Raw genomic sequence first — 24,569 nt, 5'->3', positions numbered from 1 at the left:
CAGTTCAGTCGCTCAATAACACCCCTCAAAAAGATGTTTATTCAAGTCTCAAGATATAAAGTCTTGTTAGAAATACACTTAAAAGTGAATGTGAAAGTGAAGTCTTTCAGTCGTGTCCTACTCTTTGTGACCCCATGGACTCCAGACTACCACGCTCCTCCATCCATGGGATTTTCCAGGCAAGAGTACTGGAGTGGGTTGCCATTTCACAGGTAATTTTAGCCCATGTTTAAGGTCTAATTTACCTCCAATCCCCTCTGGTATTTAAAAGAATTTCTTCTCATAGCATCTCTTCTGTATATAACCAGGCAATGTAAAGCATACATATCAGCTAAACTGAAATTTTAGGTAGGACATACAGAAAACATTACAATGAAATAAAGCAGGCAATGATCCTAGTCATGATCATAGGACAAAGAAGCGTCTTGAAAAATCACCTCTCTACCTGACTGCCTAAGTGTAACACATTTGCTGTATTCACTCATGCTAACACATAATTTTATATTTGCTTAGAATTTAAATTTATGGTAATTTTACGTTTTAAATAGTTAAATGGATGGGTTCCAAGACAGAGACATAGGCTCCAGGCCTTAACGCCTCTATTTTACACACAGTGCTTGCTAATTGAGATTACTGTCTCTGTAGCTGCCTAGAGACTCTGTAGGGCTCCGGCTACTTGAGAACCACAGATGGAAGTGCCCACGCTAAAGAGCGATTTTTAAAAGGGGCTTTTTTTTTTTTTAAACTTTACATAATTGTATTAGTTTTGCCAAATATCAAAATGAATCCGCCACAGGTATACATGTGTTCCCCATCCCGAACCCTCCTCCCTCCTCCCTCCCCATACCATCCCTAAGGGGCTTTTTTTTTTTTATTCCAGATGCCCTGAACAGACTTTGAAGTAAAACCATCTCTCAAATGTCTCTTGAAAAAACAAGGTAGTCAATAAAGAATCCCAAAACTTCTGTATCATTCAAAGATCTGTGGTACCGAACCAGGCTGCAAACATAAGGGTGTGAGACTTCATGATTATTATTTTAAATCCCACTTTTGAAAAAAAAAAAAGAATTGTCAATTGCCCACCTCCTTACTATGAAGGTCCCGTGAACTCCTACACGCAAAAGGCTTACAAAAGTGGCCAGCACTTAGACCAGGAGCGGTCCTTGCTCTCCTCCCATCCCCGGAGACACAGACCAGGCGCCCACTGCCCCCTGGTGGCCATGGCCTACTTCCGGCTCCTGCACACAACGCGGCCGCCTGCGTGGCCTCCGATACGTCACATCCGGCCCTTGCGATTCGGGGTTGCGGAACCCGCGCGATGAAGTGCGTTTTTGTTACTGTAGGGACCACCAGCTTTGACGACCTCATTGCGTGTGTATCGGCGCACGACAGTCTGCAAGTGAGTGGGGGAGGCGGGCGGGCGGCGGCTGGGCTCGCCGCTCTGCGCTCGCCAGTCGCTGCCGCCAGCCTGACCGCTAACCTTGGTAACCTTGCCTAACCGCGGCGCTCGCGAAGAACCCCCAGCAGCTCGACCTCAGGTGCCGCCGCCCCTCGGCCGGCTCCTCCCCGCGCCTGACTGGGCCCTCCTTCCGCTCCCCCGCTCCTCAGAATCCTCCGCCTCCTCTGCCTGTTCCCCGCCGCCTTCCTGGGCCGCTCCTCCCCATCCTCCAGCTCCTCCTTTCCCCCCGGCTTTTCCCCTCCGATTCTCCGCCTCCGCCTCTCCATCCCCCGGCTTCGCCCCTCCTTCCAGCGGCTCCGCCTCCCCGAGCCAGGCTCCGGCCCGCCTCCTGGTCCCGGGCCCGCCTCGCAGGCCGCTCCTCAGACCCGCTCACCGTGGGCCCGACTCGGCCCCAGCCGAACGGCCCTGCTGGCGCGCCGCCCCCGCCTGCCCCAGCCTTGCCCCGCTGCCCTCGGTCCGAGGCCACTGCGCCTTCGCTCCGCCTCAGGCGCCCTCCTGTCCGGCGTCCCCGCGCGTCCTCTCCTCAGGGCTCGTGTTCCCGCAGCCCCAGTTCTGGGCCCCGACAACGGTGTGCCTCACTCTTCCTCCCTAGTTTGCAGCGTCTCTTTAAGAGTCTTTGCCTTGCTTCCTCTATCTTGCAGGGCCGTTTCTTGCCCGACGTGGTGAGATGGGGCGTTTAGATCGCTTAGGGTTAGTGAGGCTCCACGTTGGGGCCCAGGACGGGAAAAAGGAGCCTTTTGAAAAACTAGTTCGACTAGTTGGCATCCCGTGCTTTGATTGGGGGATTTGTTGCCGTCATTGCTGTTTTCCAGTGGCCTGTTTAAAAGGCCTGCTTTTTCTTTTTTTTCCATTTCAGATAATCCAGAGCCTCGGTTACAACCGACTTGTCCTACAAATAGGTAGAGGAAAGGTGGTACCTGAACCATTCAGTACTGAGTCATTCACTCTGGATGTTTACAGGTATAAGGATTCACTGAAGGAAGACCTTCAGAAAGCAGATCTTGTTATTAGTCACGCAGGTAAAGTGCCTTAGAATCGCCCGGTTTGGTTTTTGATCGACCATAAATAAGAACAGAATCTCGAACCTTTCTGATGTAAAATAAAATCACTAGATTAACTCACCAGCAGCCCTTTTGAATATAATACTGATTTCAATATAACAGTCGAGACCAAGAACATTATTGGAGAGGATTTATAATTTCTGGGTGATAAGAAAATGGGAAATCAGTCACTTGAAGCCCAGCTTTACAGTTAGGAACTCTAAACACAGAGGGGCAAAATATATATCCAATGACATGTGTTAAGAGTTGTCAGTTGAAATTAATATCTGGGCTTAGATCTGCAGGAATGTTCAGCAATTGGTCATTGAGATGCTGCTGGCTTTGGAAGATTTTTTATACTTCTATTAAAAGGTTAAGTAACTTGTCCAGTCAGTAAGTGGTAGGCAGATAACAGGCTGGTGCTGGCATCATCTACTCCAAAAGAATTTGTTCACTTAACAGTCTCCTCGCTCCCATTTGAGCTATCTAAATGAGTTTAGATTTAAAAGTTGAATTGACCCAAATATCATATATGTGCATGTTTGTGGAGATTTGTTTTATTTTAACAGGCAGACTCATAAGGAGTGTCAAAGCGACTGAACAACAACAACAGCTTCGTGTACAGTATGTTGAACCTGAATCTTATTTGTATTCAGGGCCCATGCCCAGGGCATATTACTGGAGGGCAAGTTGCAAAGCACTGAATCATAGGTCTTAAAATTGTTGGCAGTGATAAATAATGTATTTTTCTTTTTTAAAAAATATAAATTTATTTATTTTAATTGGAAGTTAATTACTTTACAATATTGTATTGGTTTTGCCATACATCAACATGAATCCGCCACAGGTTTGTAACACTTACTAGAGAGCAAGACATAACTATTTTTTGTCATTTTGAATCTATGATTAAAAGGCTTGTAGCGTTGCCTTGAGTTCAAGCTGTAAAGCCTGGTGAAGCACCTTAACTTTTTTTAAAACTATATTGACAAATTTGGTATATTTTTGTAGGTGCAGGAAGCTGTTTGGAGACTTTGGAGAAAAGAAAGCCACTTATAGTGGTTATAAATGAAAGGTTGATGAACAATCATCAACTGGAATTGGCAAAGCAGCTACACAAAGACGGGCATCTCTTCTACTGTACCTGCAGGTATACTAAAAACTGATTATTTGACCTCTTGTCTTAATTCCTTCCTAGCTATTCTTACCTGCCTACCTAACCAACCTGTGTCTTTGACTTCTTACTTTCTCCCACTTAGCAAACATTTTGAGTTTCTCACCAGTAAAACCTGCTCCTTTGTCTTCTACTTTGACTGTGATCTCTGTGTTGTATTTCTTTCAGTGTCTATGCTTATTTCATTGCATGTGAATATCTGAATGTGTGTGCACATGTGTCTGTGTTCGTCTGGGTGTTCAGGTCTCTGAGGATATAAACTTTTGAGTTCATTATTTTTCATTATGCAAGGAAGGCATTTGCATATTTTCAATTAAGGTTTTGACTTCAGTAAATCCACTGGAATCCCTGAATTAAATTTACTCGTTTATTCAGTCATTCAACTATACCTAATGCAAAGCAGGCATTGTTTTGATGTTGTGGAAACTGAAAGTCACTGAGTCATGTCCCATTGTTTGCAACCCCAGGGACTGTACAGTCCACAGAATTCTCCAGGCCAGAATACTGGAGTGGGTAGACTTTCACTTCTCCAGGGGATCTTCCCAACCCAGGGATCGAACCCAGGTCTTCCGAATTGCAGGCAGATTCTTTACAGCTGAGCCACAAGGGAAGCCCAAAAATACTGGAGTGGGTAGCCTAGCCTATCCCTTGTCCAGTGGATCTTCCTGACCCAGGAATCAAACTGGGGTCTCCTGCATTGTAGTCAGATTCCTTACCAACTGAGCTATCAGGGAAGCCCTTGGTGCTGTGGATATAGTGCTGAACATGACATAATGTCCCTGCTCTCTTGGTACCTGTGTTCCAGTGGTGGGAGATAGACATTAAACAGTTCATAAATAAGCAATCCAGAGAATTTCACATGGTGAAATGTGTTTTGGAGAAAATAGGGCAGGGTGATGTGATAGCTGGGGTGAAGACTAATTAGAATGGTTAGGGAAGGCATGACTGGGTGTGCATTTGAGCTGAAACCTAAATGTCTAGAAAGAGCCAGTCATGTGAAGCTCTAGAGTCAAAAGCAACAGTGGAAACTGCAAAGGCCCTAAGTTGGGAATGAGCTTGGAGTTTGGTGTGTTTGAGGAATAGAGGGTTAGTGTGGCAGAAGTATAGTAAGCAAGGGTGGCTGTAATATGAAGATGAAGCTGGGTGGGGAGAGCTCACATAAAAATTCTGGTTTTATTCTATGTCTAATAAGAAATATTTTAAAAGAGTATTTTAAGCAGAGGAATTGCTTTTTGGTAAGGAGTATTATTTTCTAGAAGTATATTAGAATTCAGCAAGAACTGATCAACATCACAATAGAAGGATGAAGAAAATTCCTGGTTTGTTTTCTATTAATTCTTCTTCCAACACTAGAAGCTTGCCAAAGGGTCAGGTCAGTAATTCCCAATTATTTGATTTTAAATACAGTCCTAATTTGATGTTTTAAAAGGAAAAAAACCTCATGGAAGTATTACAGAATATTTCTTATGTTATTAAAAGTTGAAATTTAAAATAAACTTTAGAAGAAACTGGCTAGAACATAAGCTTTTCTTTTAATTTTATGTTTTTTGTCTCTTAAGCACTCAACAAGTACTTGTTCATTCATTATTTATTGAGCACATATTATGTGCCAGGCATTATTCTAGACACTTGGCATATGTCAGTGAATACAAAAACAAAGATTTTTATTTTCATTGAGAGGAGACAGATTCATTGAATGTTGCAGGAGCAATGGTTGGTGTTCTAATCCCTGTAATGATGGAGGAGAGGGAATGTCAGGGTGGCTTTGTAATATATAAGCCATTCTTACAATATTGTGAGTGTGGGGAGAAGCCAGATAATAAACATTACTTGGACTGCAGATAATTGGCATATCTGTCCTTAGGTAGTCGAGATTGTTACAGGTTAATACCATTTTTGAAGTAGAATAAATAATCATCTTCCTTAGTTTATGCAAGTTAATTTTTCCAGATACCTTTGGTGAGTATTTTCATTTTAAATATTAAATTAGCTTTGATTTTTATGTTAGTACATTAAAAAGGGGGAAACACTGATTTCATAAACACTTTCTGACTCTCAGGCTGAAAGGGCAGTTGTACAAGTCTCCAGTTTATTAATCTTTTTTCAGTTCTAGAATTCTTTTTTACTTGTATTAATTTCAAGAAAGTCACATGCATGAGTGCCATGAGAAGAATCAACAATTGGTTGTATTTTCATTTTAGGTGTATCATTTGTTTGCCACAAATCTAGGCTGGATGATTGTATGTCTGTTCTAACTTAAGTGGCTGCTATAATATTAAATTTCTTGAAGTAATAGTTTTATGTTGTGATTGAAACCTTATTTCCAACATGCATGGCGATTGTATGTTGCTTAATTATATATGGATTTATAATAGTAAATTACTAGCAAAAAAAGTTATTTTACAATCTTCATGCATGGTCTAGTAAGTCTCCCCAGCTTATTGTGCTTGTCTTGTAACTGTCACTCTTGGTTTCATTTATTCTGTTTTCATAAATTAATTTACTTCAAGTTATATCTGCATAGTCCTGAGAAGTGTTCCAAAGCCATATGACCACATTTTTCATGAAATAACATTTCTGAACTATTTCAGTTGACATAAAAGATTAAGTGACTGTTGCATTGCTATTGACATAAGCTCTTTGTGTTGTTTTATTATTAGTGTACATACCTGTAATATTAAAATACATTAAAATTCACATAGTTTGAGAAGCATCACGTTATTCTTAGAAGTTAGATTCAGTCATCAAGTGGGCAGAATTGAATTATGAAATTTTCTCCCATGTTACCTAATATTTTTCTTCTTTTGTTTTAGCATGCTTCCTGGGCTGTTACAGTCAATGGACTTATCAACACTGAACTGTTTTCCTCCTGGCCAGCCAGAAAAATTTTCTGCATTTTTGGATAAAGTTGTTGGATTACAAAAATAAACACTAAACTCTCAACACTTTAAAAACACCCCTCAAATTCAACCCGTGGAATGTGGTTAAATCAAGTTTAATATAGAGTATATGTTTATAGAATAATATAAATTAATAAGTCTCCTACATCTATAGAATGTATAGAAAATTTTATTTGTGAATGTTAGCATTTGGGCCCAAATTCTAATTGCAGTTTCACAAGTTTATTAGACTTTTTCCTAATCTTCGTATTTTAGTAAAAGAAATATATAGTGAACATTCACACAGTTTATCCTTGAATCCCAAATGGGCTTGGAATCATGAAAAAAATAATTAAATATGAAAGCTTTGACAAAAACCTCATATGTAGTTACGTTATGTTCCTTAGAGTAAACAATGAAACAGTAACAGACTTGTAAAAAAACATTTGAGTCAGAATCTTTAGCTTCATACTCCAACCAAATTAAAACAAAACAAAAATGATGGGTTGTGTTCTGTGAAATAAATTATTTATATAAGCTCAGTAATTACCTTAAAAAGATTAACTTTCGAGTCAGTTGATCTACTATACTTCAAGAAACTGTTATCCTGAAGAATAGAGTGGAGTGGATGTATTCATTTTGTTCCTATAAAGTATAAATAGAAAGTGACAATCAAATGTCAAGAAATAATTTCTAGGGACTGCCTCATGTGAATTAAAAGTCTGGGGAAAAAAGGTTAGAGAAATAAAAAGAGGAAATATAAAAATCGCAAGGAATTTTGTAACGGTATAATCCCACCCTTATTAATAAACACAGTTCACAATGATAAAAGTGACAAAAATAATCTTACCCAATGCCAAAGCTTTACTGGTTTGAGAAGAGTAAATCAAAAAGCATTTGTGCCGATAGGAATTGCTGTTTTTTTTAAGGACCACCCTCTTACAGTGGTATTGAAACATTTATTGTAGCATCATAGAGGAATTATTTATGTCCTTATAAAATTAGTTTTACAAATGAATAAATGATCTGAGGTGCATAATGGCCTAAATGTATGGTTTTAAAAGTCACATAGCTCAAAATAGATACTTTATGAAATTCTGAACAGGGTAAGTAGTCTCAAGACCTATAAAATAAACTAGATTATCCATAAATATTGACAGTTTTTTGGTAGAAAGTTTAGATATAACTGATCTGTAAAAGAGCATTCACTATAAAGATTTATTTTCAATAGTATTATCCCAAGATGTTAAATATTCTAAACATTTTACTTGGGATGCATTAAATAATGCTTTTGTAGATTTATTTTCCTGATTGTGTTTTACTTAGGCTAATAATAAAATAAATTGTTACTAATGGTAGAAGGTGGTGGCTGAGAAGTACTCTGGGTAGCAGGAGGATGCCAGCTTGGATTAAAATTTTGCTGAAATTAATCTAAAAAGTGAGTAATCTATATCTACATGGCTGGGAATTTACAGCACCATAATCATAATTGTATTATATATTAGTGTTAACCAAATGCTATAGGAAAGTCCCTATTCAAATCCATAGAGTTTCACTTTTCTGGGCTTTTCTTTTAAATGTTTTTCTCTAGTTTGAGAAAAACTGTGGCTTAAAATTTGTGTTGATCACTCAGTCTTTAATTATTTTATGTCATGAAGGATTAGCCATAGGGAATCAGAAATAAATGAAAGGGTCTACTTAAACATTAGACAACTAAAAAGCCCTAAATCCTCTGCTTCTTTCCCACATGAGTACATAACCCAGATTCCATTATTTCATTTAGCAGAGGCTTCAACCAGTGGTGTCAGTTGTGTGTAGTGAGTGACATCTTGACTACAGCTTTGTAGGAAATTTTGTATCAGTTGTGGGGTTTAAAAACCAGTGAATATCTTAGAATCATTTTGATTTGGCAGGAATCTTCAAGACCGTCTAGTTCATTCCCATCGTTTCTCAGGTGAGGAAGAAGGCCAGAGGTTACAACTTGTCTAAAATAATAGCCTTTGACAGAGCTGCCACGAGAAGCAACTTCTTGACTCCCATTCCTGTGCTCTTTGTAAGTGAAGTTGCTCAGTCTTGTCCGACTCTTTGCGACCCCATGGACTGTAGCCTACCAGACTCCTCTGTCCATGGGATTTTCCAGGCAATAGTACTGGAGTGGCTTGCCATTTCCTTCTCCAGCGGATCTTCCTGACCCAGGGATCGACCCCGGGTCTCCCACATGGTAGACAGACACTTTACCATCTGAGCCACCAAGGAAGTGCTCTTTGTACCATACCATAATACATGTTGTAAGCTTTTTGTTTTCTTTTTATGTTTGCCTAGTATTTACTTTTGAAGAAGGCAATGACACCCCACTCCAGTACTCTTGCCTGGAAAATCCCATGGATTGAGGAGCCTGGAAGGATGCAGTCCATGGGGTCGCTGAGGGTCGGACATGACTGAGCGACTTCACTTTCACTTTTCACTTTCATGCATTGGAGAAGGAAATGGCAACCCACTCCAGTGTTCTTGCCTGGAGAATCCCAGGGACAGGAGAGCCTGGTGGGCTGTTGTCTATGGGGTTGTACAGAGTCAGACATGACTGAAGTGACTTAGCAGTAGCAGTATTTACTTTAGTTACTTTAATCACATCCAAGGGAGATTTTCTTCATTTCCAGAAGTTTATTTTAGTGGGAATTTCACAATTCACTAAGTTGGGTTTTCCTTTCGTGTGTTGCATCCTTACCTTGGACTTAAAAACTGGTGACTCCTGAGTTTTTGGAATCTAGCAAAATGCCATGGATAGGATTGATACTAGATTGAACAAATAGACTTTAAGACAAAGAATTTTAGATTTTTGGAATTGGTAGAGAATTTTAAAAATACCTAGTGCAAACCACTCATTTTACAGATTAGGAAAGAGGCTAGGATAAATTAATTGCCAAGTGTTTGTCTGATTGAACCTTATGAAGAAATCAATGGTAACCAAAATTCTATTTGAAATATGTATCCACTAAAATAAAATTTGTTTAGTTTCATTACCTGACAGGGCTTCAGATTTTTTTAAATCAATGCCTAAGTGCAGTGCAGTTTATTTAGCAGTTTTATGTTGAGAGATATTGAGAAGTTAAGGCAGTGAAAGAGAAAGTTTAGCATTTCGAGAAATTCACACTGTTGGTAGGTTCAGAGGTGGGCAGGTAATGGTAGAAAGTTGATTGATGTTGGAGTAGGTGAAAGGTGATGTGAAGTTATGGATGCTTGGAAAGTAAAGGATTTATAATAGACTGTTTATAATTTGGAAGGAAAAAAGGATTTGGTGTTAGGTAAGACAGAACTGATGAACTTGTTGTATGGTTCTGCGAAAAGTAATCATCTCAAAGTACTGTAGTGATTCTAGACACCTAGAACCTAGAATTAGAGCGCTGCTTTGTATGTTTTTAAAGGCAAATCATGTAGACACAGGGCAATATAAAAATGTGTACCACTTTGACAATTTGAGGAAGTTTTCCAAGACTAAGGATGTCAGGAATGTCTAACAGTGATGTAATTTTTCTTGGTCCTTTATCTTAATAATGTAAGCACTTAATCTCTGTGATTTGTTAAAAATAGGAAGTTATCAGAGATGACCAAAAATCTTCATATGGTCTGAGAAATGAGATGTATGGGCGGATTATTTGAAATTGTGTTTTGGAAACGATTTGGACTGGGTGGTCCTGATAGCTGTGTGGTAATCAATCTTCTGCTAAACAGTACCATACATTTTTGGGGGAGTGGGGAGTGAAAATAGTAACAGTTAACACCCATTGCCTGCTTAGTATGTATGGTGTACTGTTTAAAACATTTTATACAAACATACTCATTTATAATATAACCTTATGAAATAGTTACTGTTCCATTTTGCAAGTGAGGAGACTGACCTCAGAGCATAATGTGAAAAAGTAGTTTTATGCTACTTAAATATCCAAAAGATGGTCTGGGAATTGTGATTGTAGCTATGTAATCTATTTCAGTTTTTACATTGCTAATTTGAAAGCGTACTGATTGCTAAACTCCCAGTTGGTTGCCTGGTTGCAACTTATTTGCCACGCTCTTGTTTTCTCTTAAAATGTTTGTATTTTGGGCTCTATTTTTGGTCTTCTTTATATACTTTTTCTTGGTATTTTCACTCCCAGGGTTTCTCATATTGTCTCCCATATATATCCCCCAACTGTGATTTGAGCTCCTGTATGGTATTTCCAGTTGCCTATAGGTCATGTTAGTCTCATAAATTTCTGAAGTATCCTAAACTTGATGTGCCCCCAAACAAATCTTACTTCTTTTCATGCTTCTGAGATCCTTATTTCTATTAATGGTGTCACCATTGAGTCAGTCCTCCAGGCTTTAACTTTTACATCTCCAATCCTTTATATATGATTGGTCACCAGATACTCTCAGCTTTACTTCCTAAATGTCTCAAGCCCACGTATTTATTTGTTCTCTTACTTTTTTTTTGTTTTTATTTTTAAACATAAATGCATGATAAGTATCTACTTTTTGTATCAGCAGGACTCTAGACTTGGTTCCTGCTCTGGAGTAACTCTTACAGTATGCTTGAGGAGGAACTATATTTATGAGTCTTCTGCCAGAAAAACAGTAGGCTGTCCATAAATGATAAATGCACTTCTGTAATTTAGTAGTCTTTTCTGATTATCTTGATTAGATATTGGGGCTAGGAAACATTGTCATCTTGCACACTTTCACTTCACACTGTCTTTGACTTGACTTCAAAATATCTAGTATGCCTCTCATTCAGAAGAAAGATGTGATGATATGGTGAAGTTTGTAGGATCAAGCGTTTGTAGAAATAGCATCTAAAACATAGCAGTGCTGATCCTATGTAATGTTCTAGTGGTATTTAAGGATCTGTCAAATAAGGATACCTGTTGGGGATTTTTGGACAAACATGGTGTTAAAAATCCGAGATTTATAAAAAGCAGTAGCTATAGTGTTTTCCAGTAAGAGAGTACAGAGGATAACCACGAAATCACACTTAATTCCTTGTTAAATGGTTCATTCCTTAAATGAATATTCTAGTACAATCTGGTATAGTTCTTTCAATTCTTATGATTTTTTGGCTGGCTAGATAAAAGATAAGCAAAAAAATCTAGCTTTAGACGGCAAGGTAAAATACGTGTTTCTTGATGTTGATATTGATTCTTAAAAAATATTTTGAGCAGTTTTTAATACCATCATGTCCTATCTGTTTTGGTATTTCATTTCTAGATCCTTACTGTCTTTATGAATTTTTACTATATCCTGGCAGATTGATACTCTGTCATGATTGATTTTTGGGGGCGGGGTGTCTGTGTTCTGCAGCCTACTAGATCTTAGTTCCCTGAGCAGGGATCAAACCCATGCCCCTGGCAGTGGAAGCACAGAGTCTTAACCACTAGACCTTCAGAGAATTCCCATGTCATGGGATTTTGATGGCTACAGTCCTGCTTTCAAAGACATTCGTTCTTAAGCTTTTGGGAGATCATGAAACGCTTCAAAATACTTAAAACTCTGTTTCTCTCTGTACTAACATTTTGCCATGAGTTACAAGGAATTTACAGGTACCTTGAGGCTGTGCTAGGTTAAGAATCCCTAGATGGAGGCCAACTTCAGTAATTTGATTCCTTGGTCATTGTTCATTAATATTTAATGATAACAGACTGCTTTATAATTAAACCCTCTGATTAAATACATTTAAATTTAGTGACTTCCAGTTTTTATAATATAAAACAAATTATAAATTTTTCTCATTTGAAACATGCCACACAGCATTTTGAAACTAACCTGAATACTTTAACTCAGTATCTATAACCCAAAAACTTTTGTAGTAGTTTCTAATTGACAAAAAGAGCTAAATGAAAATTATATACATTTATAGTAGCTATTTTAGGATATATTACATTAGGCTATCTGGTAAAGCAACATAGTGTTATAATTTACTCATTTACTGTCAAGTGTGCTTCTAAGGTATTTGCTGAACCTTAGTTCAGTCACTGTTGGAATGTCTGAGAGAGGCCATATATTGCATTGTTTTCTGTTCATTTCCTCTTTTTTCCAGAATATACTGATTGTTTCTCTACTACTGTATGAAGAGAGTAGATAATACACCTACTCCCCAAATTTAGGAGTGAAAAACATTCCTATGTTTCATCCTAAGTAGTTTTCTGAATTTCAGTTTTTCCATTTGTAAATTAGTAAAACTAGCTTCCCTCATAGGTGACTTCTAAGACATGTGTGGCATGTTTGAAAATTAAAAAAAAATGTTGAAATAATACATTCCTCTTGGTTACAGTTTTTGTTTTAAGAAGTAGGATTAGGCTTAGAGATACTTTGCTAGAATTCAGTCCTAAGTAATAAAGCAAAATCTTCCTTGAATTTCATATTTAAATTCATATTCAGTCTCAAGCTGGGGTTGTGGTTAGAGAATTAAAGTTTACTTAGAGAAGTAAGGGAATGAGTCTCTTCAGTGCATCAAAACAAAAGAATGTTCTGGTCTTTATTCTCCCTTCCTTTAATTCCCTGTCTGTAGACTGATTGGACACTGCAAGTAGCTTAAAAAACAACAAAAAACAACCTTCAGTATTTCTGTGTCAATATATTTTTAAACATACTATTTTTCTTTTTTTTTCTAATCTGTATTAGAATGCTTTGGGTGGAACTAGGGAAGAGAGGAAATGAAAGCAAGTGGCTCCTGATAATGTTTCTTCTGTTTTGCATGTCTGAACAAGAATAACTGTTCTGGGAAGTCAGTTATTTTTCTTTATAGACTCCTTCCTAAAACTTTGAGGAGTTGGTATAGGGTCTTATGGCCGGATTTTGTTTTAGAACCATTGTATTTCTTTTCTTCACTAATCTTGCCTTGCTACTTCTGTCTTAAATGTTCATCATGAAAAGAAGTGACAGGTTCTAGTTTCAGAGTGCTGTTAAAAATGTTTTTTAAAAAGTTTACCATTAAATTTTTCAGTAATGAAAGACCGTAACAGGTTTCTATAGAATTGCAGAGCAGTTTCCCCCATTGGCCCCATGTTATTTCATACTGAAAAATGACTGAAGTAAATGATTTATCAATTAAAAAAAATGCTAATTGCCTTTACAGCAGGCAATGATGTTGTTATATACATATATCTATTATTAATTTTTTCAGTTTTGTTGACTTATAATTGACATGTAACATTAAATTGTATAACTTAATGATTTGGTATGTATATGTAGTGAAAAATAAGGGCTTCCCTGGTGGCTCAGCTGGTAAAGACTCTGCCTGCAGTGTAGGAGACCTGAGTTCGATCCCTGGGTTGGGAAGATCCCCTGGAGAAGGGAATGGTTACCCACTACAGTATTCTGGCCTGGAGAATTCCATGGACTGTGTAAGTCCATGGGGTCAAAAAGAGTCGGACATGACTGAGCGACTTTCACTTTCATAGCAAAAATGATTACCACAATAAGTTTAGTTAACATCCATCACCACACATGGTTACAAATTTTGTTATGTTTAAAAATCCAAGTCTGTTTATTTCATTTGACAAGATAAGATTTATTATTTATTTTTATGTGGGCCATTCAGCCCCACAATTTGCCAGGATAATATGTTAATCCCCCTACAAGCTATGGTCAATGTTGATCAGAAATTTGTTCATCTAAAGGGAGGGCATATCTGTTACCCACTTTTGACTCACAGAGAATCACACTTCCTTAGACCTGAAAGAACTTAGACATCATATAGCCTGTCAACTTTGTTTTACAGTTAAGTGGCAAACCCACTCCAGTATTCTTGCCTGGAGAATCCCATGGATGGTGGAGCCTGGTGGACTACAGTCCATGGGGTCACAAAGAGTTGGACACGACTGAGCGACTTCACTTTCATTTAAGGAAATCAATGCAGACAGATTGAAATGGCATAACAAATTTCATAATCTTTTCATGATACTCTATTGTCTCTTAGAAATTAATTACTCAAAAGCATTTTTATACATTTACAACTATACCATATATGTCAGTGTATGCTTTTAAAAAAAAATCCAGACATATTTAATTTACTTATAGAAACATGAAGGAGTGTTATCTTAGAATTAAAACTATTAGTATTTATATTCTTCATAGTACAGAGAATTTCCCTATTTCATCAGTGAAAGAAGAAATAGACTATTCCAGTTAAAACAACGAATCCCTTTTTCAAGTTGAATTATGGTATGAAAAGTAGTTGTAAAAGCACATCAATTTTATGACAGGTCAAATGATTTGTTAATTATTTTTATTTTCTTCAATTTATTTTAATCTGTACCCATAGTACAGTGCTTAAAAGGTCTTTTAGGCAATTGTTTTTCTTCCTATTTTCAATGTCAAAGGGAGGAGATGCATTAAAGTTTGGGAAAGCACCTCTGAGAAGCTGTATTTGAATTACGGCTTGATTTCCAGTAGAATTTAGGTGAAATTGTTCTGTTTCTTACCTATTTTTTTTTTTTTTTTGGACCAAAGAATAATTTCTTAGTGAACCTTTTTATTTGGCAGATAGCAGTTAACAGGGGGCTTCCTTGGTGGCTCAGTGGTAAAGAATCTGCCTGCCAATGCAGGAGACACAGATTTGATCTCTGGGTCAGGAAGATTCCCTGGAGGGGAACGTGGCAAACCACTCCAGTATTCTTGCCTGGGAAATCCCATGGACGGAGGAACCTGGTGGTCCATGGGGTTGCAAAAGAGTTGGAGATGACTTCGCAACCAAACAACAACAGCAACAAATACTTATTAAGCAGTTATGTAAGCATTTGACATGTAGTATCTAATGTAATTATTCCAACATCCTTAGATTTAGATCACAGAAAAATTCCTGGAGTAACATTGCTCAGACTTTGAAAATTTGAAAGCATTTAGCTATAGTGCACTAAAAACCATTAGTAACTTGAATGCTAAAGTTGCCTGTTTAACTTTGAAACTGAAAGTGAAAGTCGCTCAGTTGTGTCCAACTCTTTGTGACCCCATGGACAATACAGTTTATGGGATTCTCCAGGCCAGAGTACTGGAGTGGGTAACCTTTACCTTCTCCAGGGGATCTTCCCGACCTAGGGATCGAACCCAGGTCTCCTGTATTGCAGGTGGATTAACTTTGACTTGGCCTTTTTTCCACTTAAGGGAAAGACCAGGTCAAAGTTAAGCAGGTAACTTTGGCATTCCTTGGAGCCTTTAGAACTGGACATGGAACAACAGACTGGTTCCAAATAGGAAAAGGGGTACGTCAAGATTGTATATTGTCACCCTGCTTATTTAACTTATATGCAGAGTACATGATGAGAAACACTGGGCTGGAAGAAGCACAAGCTGGAATCAAGATTGCTAGGAGAAATATCAATAACTTCAGATATGCAGATGACACCACCCTTATGGCAGAAAGTGAAGAGGAACTAAAAAGCCTCTTGATGAAAGTGAAAGAGGAGCGTGAAAAAGTTTGCTTAAAGCTCAACATTCAGAAAACGAAGATCATGGCATCTGGTCCCATCACTTCATGGGAAATAGATGGGGAAACAGCGGAAAGAGTGTCAGACTTTATTTTTTGGGGCTCCAAAATCACTGCAGATGGTGATTGCAGCCATGAAATTAAAAGACGCTTACACTTTGGAAGAAAAGTTATGACCAACCTAGATAGCATATTGAAAAGCAGAGACATTATTTTGCCAACAAAGGTCCGTCTAGTCAAGGCTATGGTTTTTCCTGTGGTCATGTATGGATGTGAGAGTTGGACTGTGAAGAAAGCTGAGCACCAAAGAATTGATGCTTTTGAACTGTGGTGTTGGAGAAGACTCTTGAGAGTCCCTTGGACTGCAAGGAGATCCAACCAGTCCATTCTAAAGGAGATCAGCCCTGGGTGTCATTTGGAAGGAATGATGCTAAAGCTGAAATTCCAGTACTTTGATGACCTCATGCAAAGAGTTGACTCATTGGAAAAGAGTCTGATGCTGGGGGGGATTGGGGACAGGAGGAGAAGGGGACGACAGAGGATGAGATGGCTGGATGGCATCACCGACTTGATGGACGTGAGTTTGCGTGAACTCCGGGAGATGGTGATGGACAGCGAGGCCTGGCGTGCTGCAATTCGTGGGGTTGCAAAGAGTTGGACATGACTGAGTGACTGAACTGAACTGAACTGGAGCCTTTAATTTTGCTAATGGGCATATGAACTTTAAAGACAGGATTATAGTATAGGGCCTTGAAATTCTCTTCTTAGCAACACTTATTAATAACTGGTGGAATACCTTGTTCTAGAGCACTGGTTTCCAAAGTGTGGTCCTGGGCTGCTGCTGCTGCTGCTGCTAAGTTGCTTCAGTCGTGTCGGACTCTGCAACCCCATAGACGGCAGCCCACCAAGCTCCTCTGTCCATGGGATTCTCCAGGCAAGAACACTGGAGTGGGTTGCCATTTCTTCCTCCAATGCATGAAAGTGAAAAGTCAAAGTGAAATCGTTCAGTCGTGTCCAACTCCTAGCGACCCCATGGACTGCAGCCTACCAGGTTCCTCCGTCTATGGGATTTTCCAGGCAAGAGTACTGGAGTGGGGTGCCATTGCCTTCTCTGGTCCTGGGCTAGTAGCATCAATACCACCTCAGAACTGCTTGTTTAGTTGCTAAGTTATGCCCAATTTTTCGCAACTCCGTGGACTGTAGCTCACTAGGCTCCTCTGGGAAACTAGGCAAGAACACTCGAGTGGGTTGCCATTTCCTACTCCAGGGTATCTTCTGGACCCAGGGACCGAACTGCATTTCCTGCATTGGCAGGAAGATTATCACTGAGCCACCAGCGAAGCCATTAGAAATGCAGATTCTTGGGACCCACCCCAGCCCTGGCTGAATCAGAATTTCTGGGCATGGGGCAATCTTTTTCCAAGCCCTTCCCTCGAGAACCACTGTTCTAGAGGTTTGCAGTATTGGAGTAGTTTGCTGTGGAAGAATAGTTAGCCAATTGGGATTTCAAGTGTAATAGATGTTTCAAAGGACAGTATTTATTACTATGAGATTGCTTTCTATTATAAACGGGAGGAATTTTAGTATTGTCCTACAGGTCTTTTTTTAAAAGTCCTATTTTACTAATTTGGGGAACGTAACTTGTAGTTACTCATTTCTGAGTCTTAGTTCATATCTTCTTTAGAATGCAATCCCTCTATAGTAATTGCAAAAATCAGGAGACAATATATAGTTCCAGTCCTAGTACTATTGCCAATTGGATGTGAAAACATGAACAAGTCTTATAATTATTTGAAACTTATTTCTTCATCTGTAAAGAATGAAGAACTTCTCTTCTTTAAAACAAGAGGTCCCTTTTAGCTGTAACATTATGCTTATCATTTTTCCAGTTTATTATGTTCTGTTTCTTGCTCACTTTATTGAATTAACTTATTTCCTAAGATAATACATGTAAATATGTAAAATATTAACTGGTTCTACAAGGCTTATAACAAGAGACAGCAGTTCTGTGTCCCATTCCTCCTCATCTCTGATCCTGCTTCCTGTAGGTAAACATTTTATATGTTTTGTAAATGATACTCTCTAACTTGTTTCTTATCTTTAAATATCATCTATAGATTTAAGCTACTAGATGTGATAGAGTGCCTGATCAACTATGGACGGAGGTTTGTGACATTGTACAAGAGACAGGGATCAAGACCATCATCCCCTTGGAAAAGAAATGCAAAAAAGCAAAATGGCTGTCTGAGGAGGCCTTAAAAATAGCTGTGAAAAGAAGAGAAGCAAAAACCAAAGCAGAAAAGGAAAGATGTAAGCATCTGAAAGCAGAGTTCCAAAGAATAACAAGAAGAGATACGAAAGCCTTTCTCAGCGACCAATGCAAAGAAATAGAGGAAAACAACAGAATGGGGAAGACTAGAGATCTCTTCAAGAAAATTAGAGATACCAAGGGAACATTTCATGCAAAGATGGACTCAATAAAGGACAGAAATGGTATGGACCTAACAGAAGCAGAAGATATTAAGAAGAGGTGGCAAGAATACACAGAAGAACTGTAAAAAAAAGATCTTCATGACCAAGATAATCATGATGGTGTGATCACTCACCTAGAGCCAGACATCCTGGAATGTGAAGTCAAGTGGGCCTTAGAAAGCATCACTACGAACAAAGCTAGTGGAGGTGATGGAATTCCAGTTGAGCTATTTCAAATCCTGAAAGATGATGCCGTGAAAGTGCTGCACTCACTATGCCAGCAAATTTGGAAAACTCAGCAGTGGCCACAGGACTGGAAAAGGTCAGCTTTCATTCCAATCCCAAAAAAAGGCAATGCCAAAGAATGCTCAAACTACTGCACAGTTGTACTCATCTCACACGCTAGTAAAGTAATGCTCAAAATTCTCCAAGCCAGGCTTCAGCAATACGTGAACCATGAACTTCCAGATGTTCAAGCTGGTTTTAGAAAAGGCAGAGGAACCAGAGATCAAATTGCCAACATCCGCTGGATCATGGAAAAAGGAAGAGAGTTCCAGAAAAACATCTATTTCTGCTTTATTGACTATACCAAAGCCTTTGACTGTGTGGATCACAATAAATGGTGGAAAATTCTGAAAGAGATGGAACTACCAGACCACCTGACCTGCCTCTTGAGAAACCTGTATGCAGGTCAGGAAGCAACAATTAGAACTGGACATGGAACAATAGACTGGTTCCAAATAGGAAAAGGAGTACATCAAGCTGTATATTGTCACCCTGCTTATTTAACTTATATGCAGAGTACATCATGAGAAATGCTGGGCTGGAAGAAGCACAAGCTGGAATCAAGATTGCCGGGAGAATTAACAATAACCTCGGGTATGCAGATGACACCACCTTATGGCAGAAAGTGAAGAGGAACTAAAAAGCCTCTTGATGAAAGTGAAAGTGGAGAGTGAAAAAATTGGCTTAAAACTCAACATTTAGAAAACGAAAATCATGGCATCTGTTCCCATCACTTCATGGGAAATAGATGGGAAATAGTGGAAACAGTGTCAGACTTTATTTTGGGGGGGCTCCAAAATCACTGTAGATGGTGACTGCAGCCATGAAATTAAAAGACGCTTGCTCCTTGGAAGAAAAGTTATGACAAACCTAGATAGCATATTGAAAAGCAGAGACATTACTTTGCCAACAAAGGTCCGTCTAGTCAAGGCTATGGTTTTTCCAGTGGTCATGTATGGATGTGAGAGTTGGACTGTGAAGAAAGCTGAGCGCCAAAGAATTGATGCTTTTGAACTGTGGTGTTGGAGAAGACTCTTGCGAGTCCCTTGGACTGCAAGGAGATCCAACCAGTCCATTCTGAAGGAGATCAGCCCTGGGATTTCTTTGGAGGGAATGATGCTGAGGCTGAAACTCCAGTACTTTGGCCACCTCATGCGAAGAGTTGACTCATTGGAAAAGACTCTGATGCTGGGAGGGATTGGGGGCAGGAGGAGAAGGGGACGACAGAGGATGAGATGGCTGGATGGCATCATTGACTCGATGGACGTGAGTCTGAGTGAACTCCGGGAGTTGGTGATGGACGGGGAGGCATGGCATGCTGTGATTCATGGGGTCGCAAAGAGTCAGACATGACTGAGCGACTCAACTGAACTAAACTTATAGACTTTCTACTGTGGAAGAGAGGCCTTATCTCCTTCCTCACTTTCTTCCATATTAGGAAGTCTGTTTAGTTGCTAAGTCCTGTCCAACTCTTGCAACCCCGTGGACCACTAGGCTCATCTGTCCGTGGGATTTTCCAGACAAGAATACTGGAGTGGGTTGCCATCTTCTTCTTCAAGGGATCTTCTGACCCATGGATTGAACCTGCATTTCCTGCATTGGCAGGTGGATTCTTTACCGCTGAACCACCTGGGAAGCCTCAGGAAGTCTATAGGTGATATTTAAATTTAAAAAACAAAAACAAATTTAGTTTATCAAATATGGTGAGATCTGTTTTCAGCATTGACATTATGATTTCTTTAGTAAATATTCACATATGAGCCATGTTGTGTTGATTGATTACATTTCTATAAAACTACTTCATTTTTATTGTTTTTTCATTTGCTCAGTTTTCTATAGAACTATTCTCAAGCTCTCCATCCCAGGAGGTCATCTTTCCTAGTATGTTTAAACATGCTAGGTTATCTGTAACTTATTTATTTTTTAATATGTCTGTGCTGTAGTTTTATTTTACCTCAACTGGTGGTTCTCTATCTAGTCCTGCTTAAAAGTCTGTCCTCCTGGAATTTCCCCTGCAACCTTACCTTAAAATTTCTTTTGCTTCTCTTTTGGAATCTTCTGTTTCCAGGGTTCCATGCGCCCCACCCGTTTTTTGTGGGGTTATTAATTTTGGTTTCAGATGTCCTACACTAGCTTTCTGATAAAGGTTGACACATTTTTTTAATCTTTCAAGTTTGAAAATGCCTTCTTCTAGTCTCCCCATCTGATTGACAGCTTGGTATAAAATTCAAGGTTGGAAATAATTTCCCCTCAAATATTGAACTTCATTGTTTTCTAGCTTATAATTCTTCTGTTGAGAATTTATTGTTATTCATATGTGTGATCTTTTGTATAAGATCTGTTTTTCCTCTCAGAAAGCTTTAGAATCTTTATTCCCTGACTTTAGAAATATTGTTACATGCATTGCAGATCATCTTTTTTGCTTTCATTGTTCTGACTACTTCATGGACTCTTTCAGTCTAAATATAGACAGTCATATCCTGCAGTGGTCGAATTTTCCTTACATCATCATCATCATTTCTTCCCCTGCACTTTCTTCATCTCATTTTGGGACTCCTGTTGGTTGGATATTGGCTTTCCTAAATTGATCTTCAAATTTCCTTTTTTTTATCTCTACAACCTTGTCTGTTTTGTGAGCTCCTCAAGTATAAATTCTGTTCCTTCTACTGCTTTTGTTTTATTCATTTTTACATTTAAATATAGCAGAATTAGCATTTTCATGTATAGTTCTATACATTTTTAAAAATGTATAATGTAAGATACAGAACTCTTCCACTCCATCTTTAAATCCCCTCCTGTCATCCCTTTACAGTCAACCCTTTGCTGCAATCCTAACAACTGGCAGCAACTGATCTATTTTCCCTTTCTATAGTTTTGTCTTTTCCAGTATATCGTATAAATGCAGTCATACAGTATGTAACCCTTTGAAGCTCTCTTCATTGGCTTAGCACAGTGCATTTGGAATTCACCCATATTCTTGTATGTATCCATAATTATTCTTTATTGTTGAGGAATATTCTGTTTTATGGATATACCACAGTTTTTCCATTCACCATTTGAAGGATGTTTGGATTGTTTCCAGCTTGGGAGGAATCATGATTATTAATAAAGCTGCTATAAATATTCATGTGCAGGTTTTTGTGTGAACTTAAGTTTTCATTTCTCTTGGATATTTACCCAGAAGTGGGGTTGTTAGGTCATAGGACAACTCTATTTTATAAGAATCTGCTAAACTATTTTTCCAGAGTGGATGTACTATTTTATATTCCTACCAGCAACATATGAGAGTTCCAGTTGTTCTTCATCTTTGTCAATACTTGGTATTGTCATTTAAAAAAATATTTTGGTCATTCTTTGATGTATGTAGTAGTATCTCATTAAAGGTAAACACATGGCCAATAAGTACATGAAGAGATGATCAACATTATTAGCCATCAGGGGAATGCAAAAAAAAAGCAAAACACGAAGATACCATTTCATACCTACATGGGATGGCTATAATCCAAGAGATGGACAATAATGTGATTTGGGAACTCTCATATGCTACAGATGAGAATGACGGTAGTGCAGCTGAAGCAATTCCATTCCTTGGTATTACCCAAGAGAATAGAAGTGTCCAGACAAAAACTTGCACATGAATGTTTATAACAGCATCAGTCATTTGATTGTCAAAAAGTGGAAACTACCCACATAGCTGTCAACTGATGAATGGATAACTAAAATCTACCTTAACTATACAAAGGATTGAAATACTGATACATAGGTGCTCCTTGAAAACATCGTACTAAGTGAAAGAAGTCAGTTCCACAGGATAGTATATTATATACCATTTGTTTGAGGTGTCCAGTATAGGCAAATACATAGAGACAGTAAATCAGTGGTTCCCTGGAGTTGGTGGGGATAGGAGGATTGGAGGCTGATGGTTGTGAGATGTGGGGTTTCATTTTGGGGGTAATAAAAATGTTCTAAAATTGATTGTGGTAATGGATGTATAACTGTAAATATACCAAAAAATCATTGAAATGTAATTTGTGAGTGAATGGTACAGTATGTGAACTATATTATAAAGTTATTTTAAAATCACCAGAGTTTTAAATACACAATTCAGTAATTTTTAGTGAATACGCAGAGTTGTGCAGACATCAACACAAAACAGTTTTATAACATTTTTATCCATCAAAAAGATCCTTTGTGCCTGTTTGCATTTAATACTTATTCCCATCCTAACTGTAGGCAACCACTAACCTGCTTTCTTTCTCTTTAGACTTGTATTTTTGGTATATTTCATATGGATGGAATCATATCTTTTGGAATCATGCCCCTTTTGCATCTGGCTTCTTTTACTTAGGATCCAGTTTCTCCACAACCATGCTGCCACTTGTTATTGTCTGTATTATTTATCATAGCCACCCTAGTAGGTGTGTAGTGATGTCTTATTGTGGTTTTAATTCGCATTTTCCTAATGACTAATGATGTTAAACATTATCTTATGTGCTATAATTAGCCATTCCTGTATCTTTGGTGATATATGTAGTCAAATCTTTGCCCATTTTTAAATTGTTTAGTTGTTTTCTTATTGTTGACTTTTGAGTTCTTTTATATATTTTTGGTACAAAGCTTTTTTGTCAGATGATATACAGATATATTCTTCCAGTCTGTGGCTTGTGTTTTCACTTTCCTAACAGTGTCATTTGCAGAGCAAAAGTTCTTAATTTTGGTAAAGTCCAATTAATCAGTTTTTCTTTTATTATATTATACCTAAGTTCTCTTACTAACTCAAGGTCTTGACGATTTTCTCCTTGCTTCTAAAAGTTTTGAAGTTTTATTCTATATTTCTATCTTTGATCCATTTTGAGTTAATTATATCATAGAAGATCGGAGAAGGCAATGGCACCCCACTCCAGTACTTTTGCCTGGAAAATCCTATGGACGGAGGAGCCTGGTGGGCTACAGTCCATGGGGTTGCTAAGAGTCGGACATGACTGAGCGACTTCACTTTCACTTTCACTTTCATGCATTGGAGAAGGAAATGGTAACCCACTCCAGTGTTCTTGCCTGGAGAATCCCAGGGACGGCGGAGCCTGATGGGCTGCCATCATGGGGTCACACAGAGTTGGACATGACTGAAGCGACTTAGCAGCATATCATAGAAGATATGAGGTATAGGTTGAGGATCATTTTTTTTTCTTTTGCATATGGCTGTCAAGTGTTTCTTCCAGCACTTTTTGATAAAAACATTAATTTTTTCTGTATTGAGCTGCTCTTGCAACTTCGTCAAAAATCATATTTGTATGGGTCTCTTTCTGTGTGTTTTCTCTGTGTGTTTACATTTACTTTCCTCTATCTTTGTCTTCCTGCCTCTAATATTTCTTCTGTTCTTGCTCTTTCTCCTCTTTTCTGATTCTCTCTCCTATTTTCCCTTTTTCTGTCCCCTTTCTCAAAATGAAATGTATGTGTTAATATTTTTAGTTTAAAGGACAGTAAATATGAAGAATGTCTATTTTCTCTACAAGTAAGAAATTCCAAAAATGAAATAACTTTTTCACTGTAACTCAGTTTTTCTCAGTGAATTTGGGGTCTTAAAGAAAGATGGTGATCCCTCTTCCAAAACCATGTTTCAGGACTTTGCACCAGTGTTTTGACTTCTTTAAAAAAGAAGTTAGTCAAGGTAATTTCAAATTAGCATGCTAAAGAAGGTAAAGGTTTTATTTTTTTCTTCCATGCTTTTATTTCTCTCCTAAACTGTAAAATTGATTGTTGATGTTTTCCTATAAGGGGCAGTGGTCATTACTACTGGAGCCACAGA

General features: G+C 38.3%; 3 protein-coding genes across 31 annotated transcripts in view; 2 read left to right on the top strand and 1 right to left on the bottom strand.

Annotated features, from left to right (window-relative positions):
- The window catches only part of DCX (doublecortin), a 398,585-nt gene extending 397,253 nt beyond the window's left edge, over nt 1–1,332 (bottom strand). For 9 of the 12 annotated variants that reach the window (XR_015159048.1, XR_015159047.1, XR_015159049.1 and 6 more), the window contains exon 1: nt 1,084–1,332. The gene's annotated coding sequence lies outside the window, so the exon portion shown is untranslated. The remainder of the gene's footprint in view (nt 1–1,083) is intronic. The other 3 variants (XM_086388052.1, XM_086388058.1, XM_086388062.1) reach the window with 1 other exon arrangement.
- On the top strand, nt 1,294–7,051 carry LOC147340774 (UDP-N-acetylglucosamine transferase subunit ALG13). 4 transcript variants are annotated; one of them, XM_086388064.1, is made up of 4 exons: nt 1,294–1,399; nt 2,316–2,478; nt 3,508–3,646; nt 6,484–7,051. In XM_086388064.1, the coding sequence occupies exons 1-4, from the start codon at nt 1,319–1,321 to the stop codon at nt 6,596–6,598; spliced, it is 498 nt and encodes a 165-aa protein (XP_086244190.1). In that variant the 5' UTR covers nt 1,294–1,318; the 3' UTR covers nt 6,599–7,051. The 4 variants fall into 4 exon arrangements, with proteins under 4 accessions (XP_086244190.1, XP_086244192.1, XP_086244193.1 ...); XM_086388066.1 differs by having other exon boundaries at nt 1,294–1,484; XM_086388067.1 differs by having other exon boundaries at nt 1,294–1,538.
- The window catches only part of LOC147340773 (UDP-N-acetylglucosamine transferase subunit ALG13-like), a 78,902-nt gene continuing 55,626 nt past the window's right edge, over nt 1,294–24,569 (top strand). For 11 of the 15 annotated variants that reach the window (XM_086388025.1, XM_086388023.1, XM_086388031.1 and 8 more), the window contains exon 1: nt 18,124–20,029. In XM_086388025.1, the coding sequence (XP_086244151.1) occupies nt 19,625–20,029 (405 nt within the window). In that variant the 5' untranslated portion in view covers nt 18,124–19,624. Of the gene's footprint in view, nt 1,400–2,315; nt 2,479–3,507; nt 3,647–7,848; nt 7,988–17,866; nt 20,030–24,569 lie in introns of those variants that run through there. The other 4 variants (XM_086388040.1, XM_086388038.1, XM_086388049.1 and 1 more) reach the window with 3 other exon arrangements.

This window comes from Bos grunniens, chromosome X (genome assembly GCF_055505025.1).
Source record: "Bos grunniens cultivar Pamir isolate PY7600 chromosome X, Bosgru_T2T1.0, whole genome shotgun sequence".
NCBI classification, from domain to species: Eukaryota; Metazoa; Chordata; class Mammalia; order Artiodactyla; family Bovidae; genus Bos; species Bos grunniens.
Note: the sequence above shows the minus strand (reverse complement) of the source record. Positions and strands in the feature narration are given on the sequence as shown.

Bases quoted from the DNA above. Each gene is read 5' to 3' on its own strand.
- LOC147340774 (XM_086388064.1), top strand. From the start codon at position 1,319: ATGAAGTGCGTTTTTGTTACTGTAGGGACCACCAGCTTTGACGACCTC. The intron at 1,400-2,315 runs GTGAGTGGGGGA...TTTCCATTTCAG, and splicing joins CGGCGCACGACAGTCTGCAA to ATAATCCAGAGCCTCGGTTA. The intron at 3,647-6,483 runs GTATACTAAAAA...CTTTTGTTTTAG, and splicing joins CTCTTCTACTGTACCTGCAG to CATGCTTCCTGGGCTGTTAC.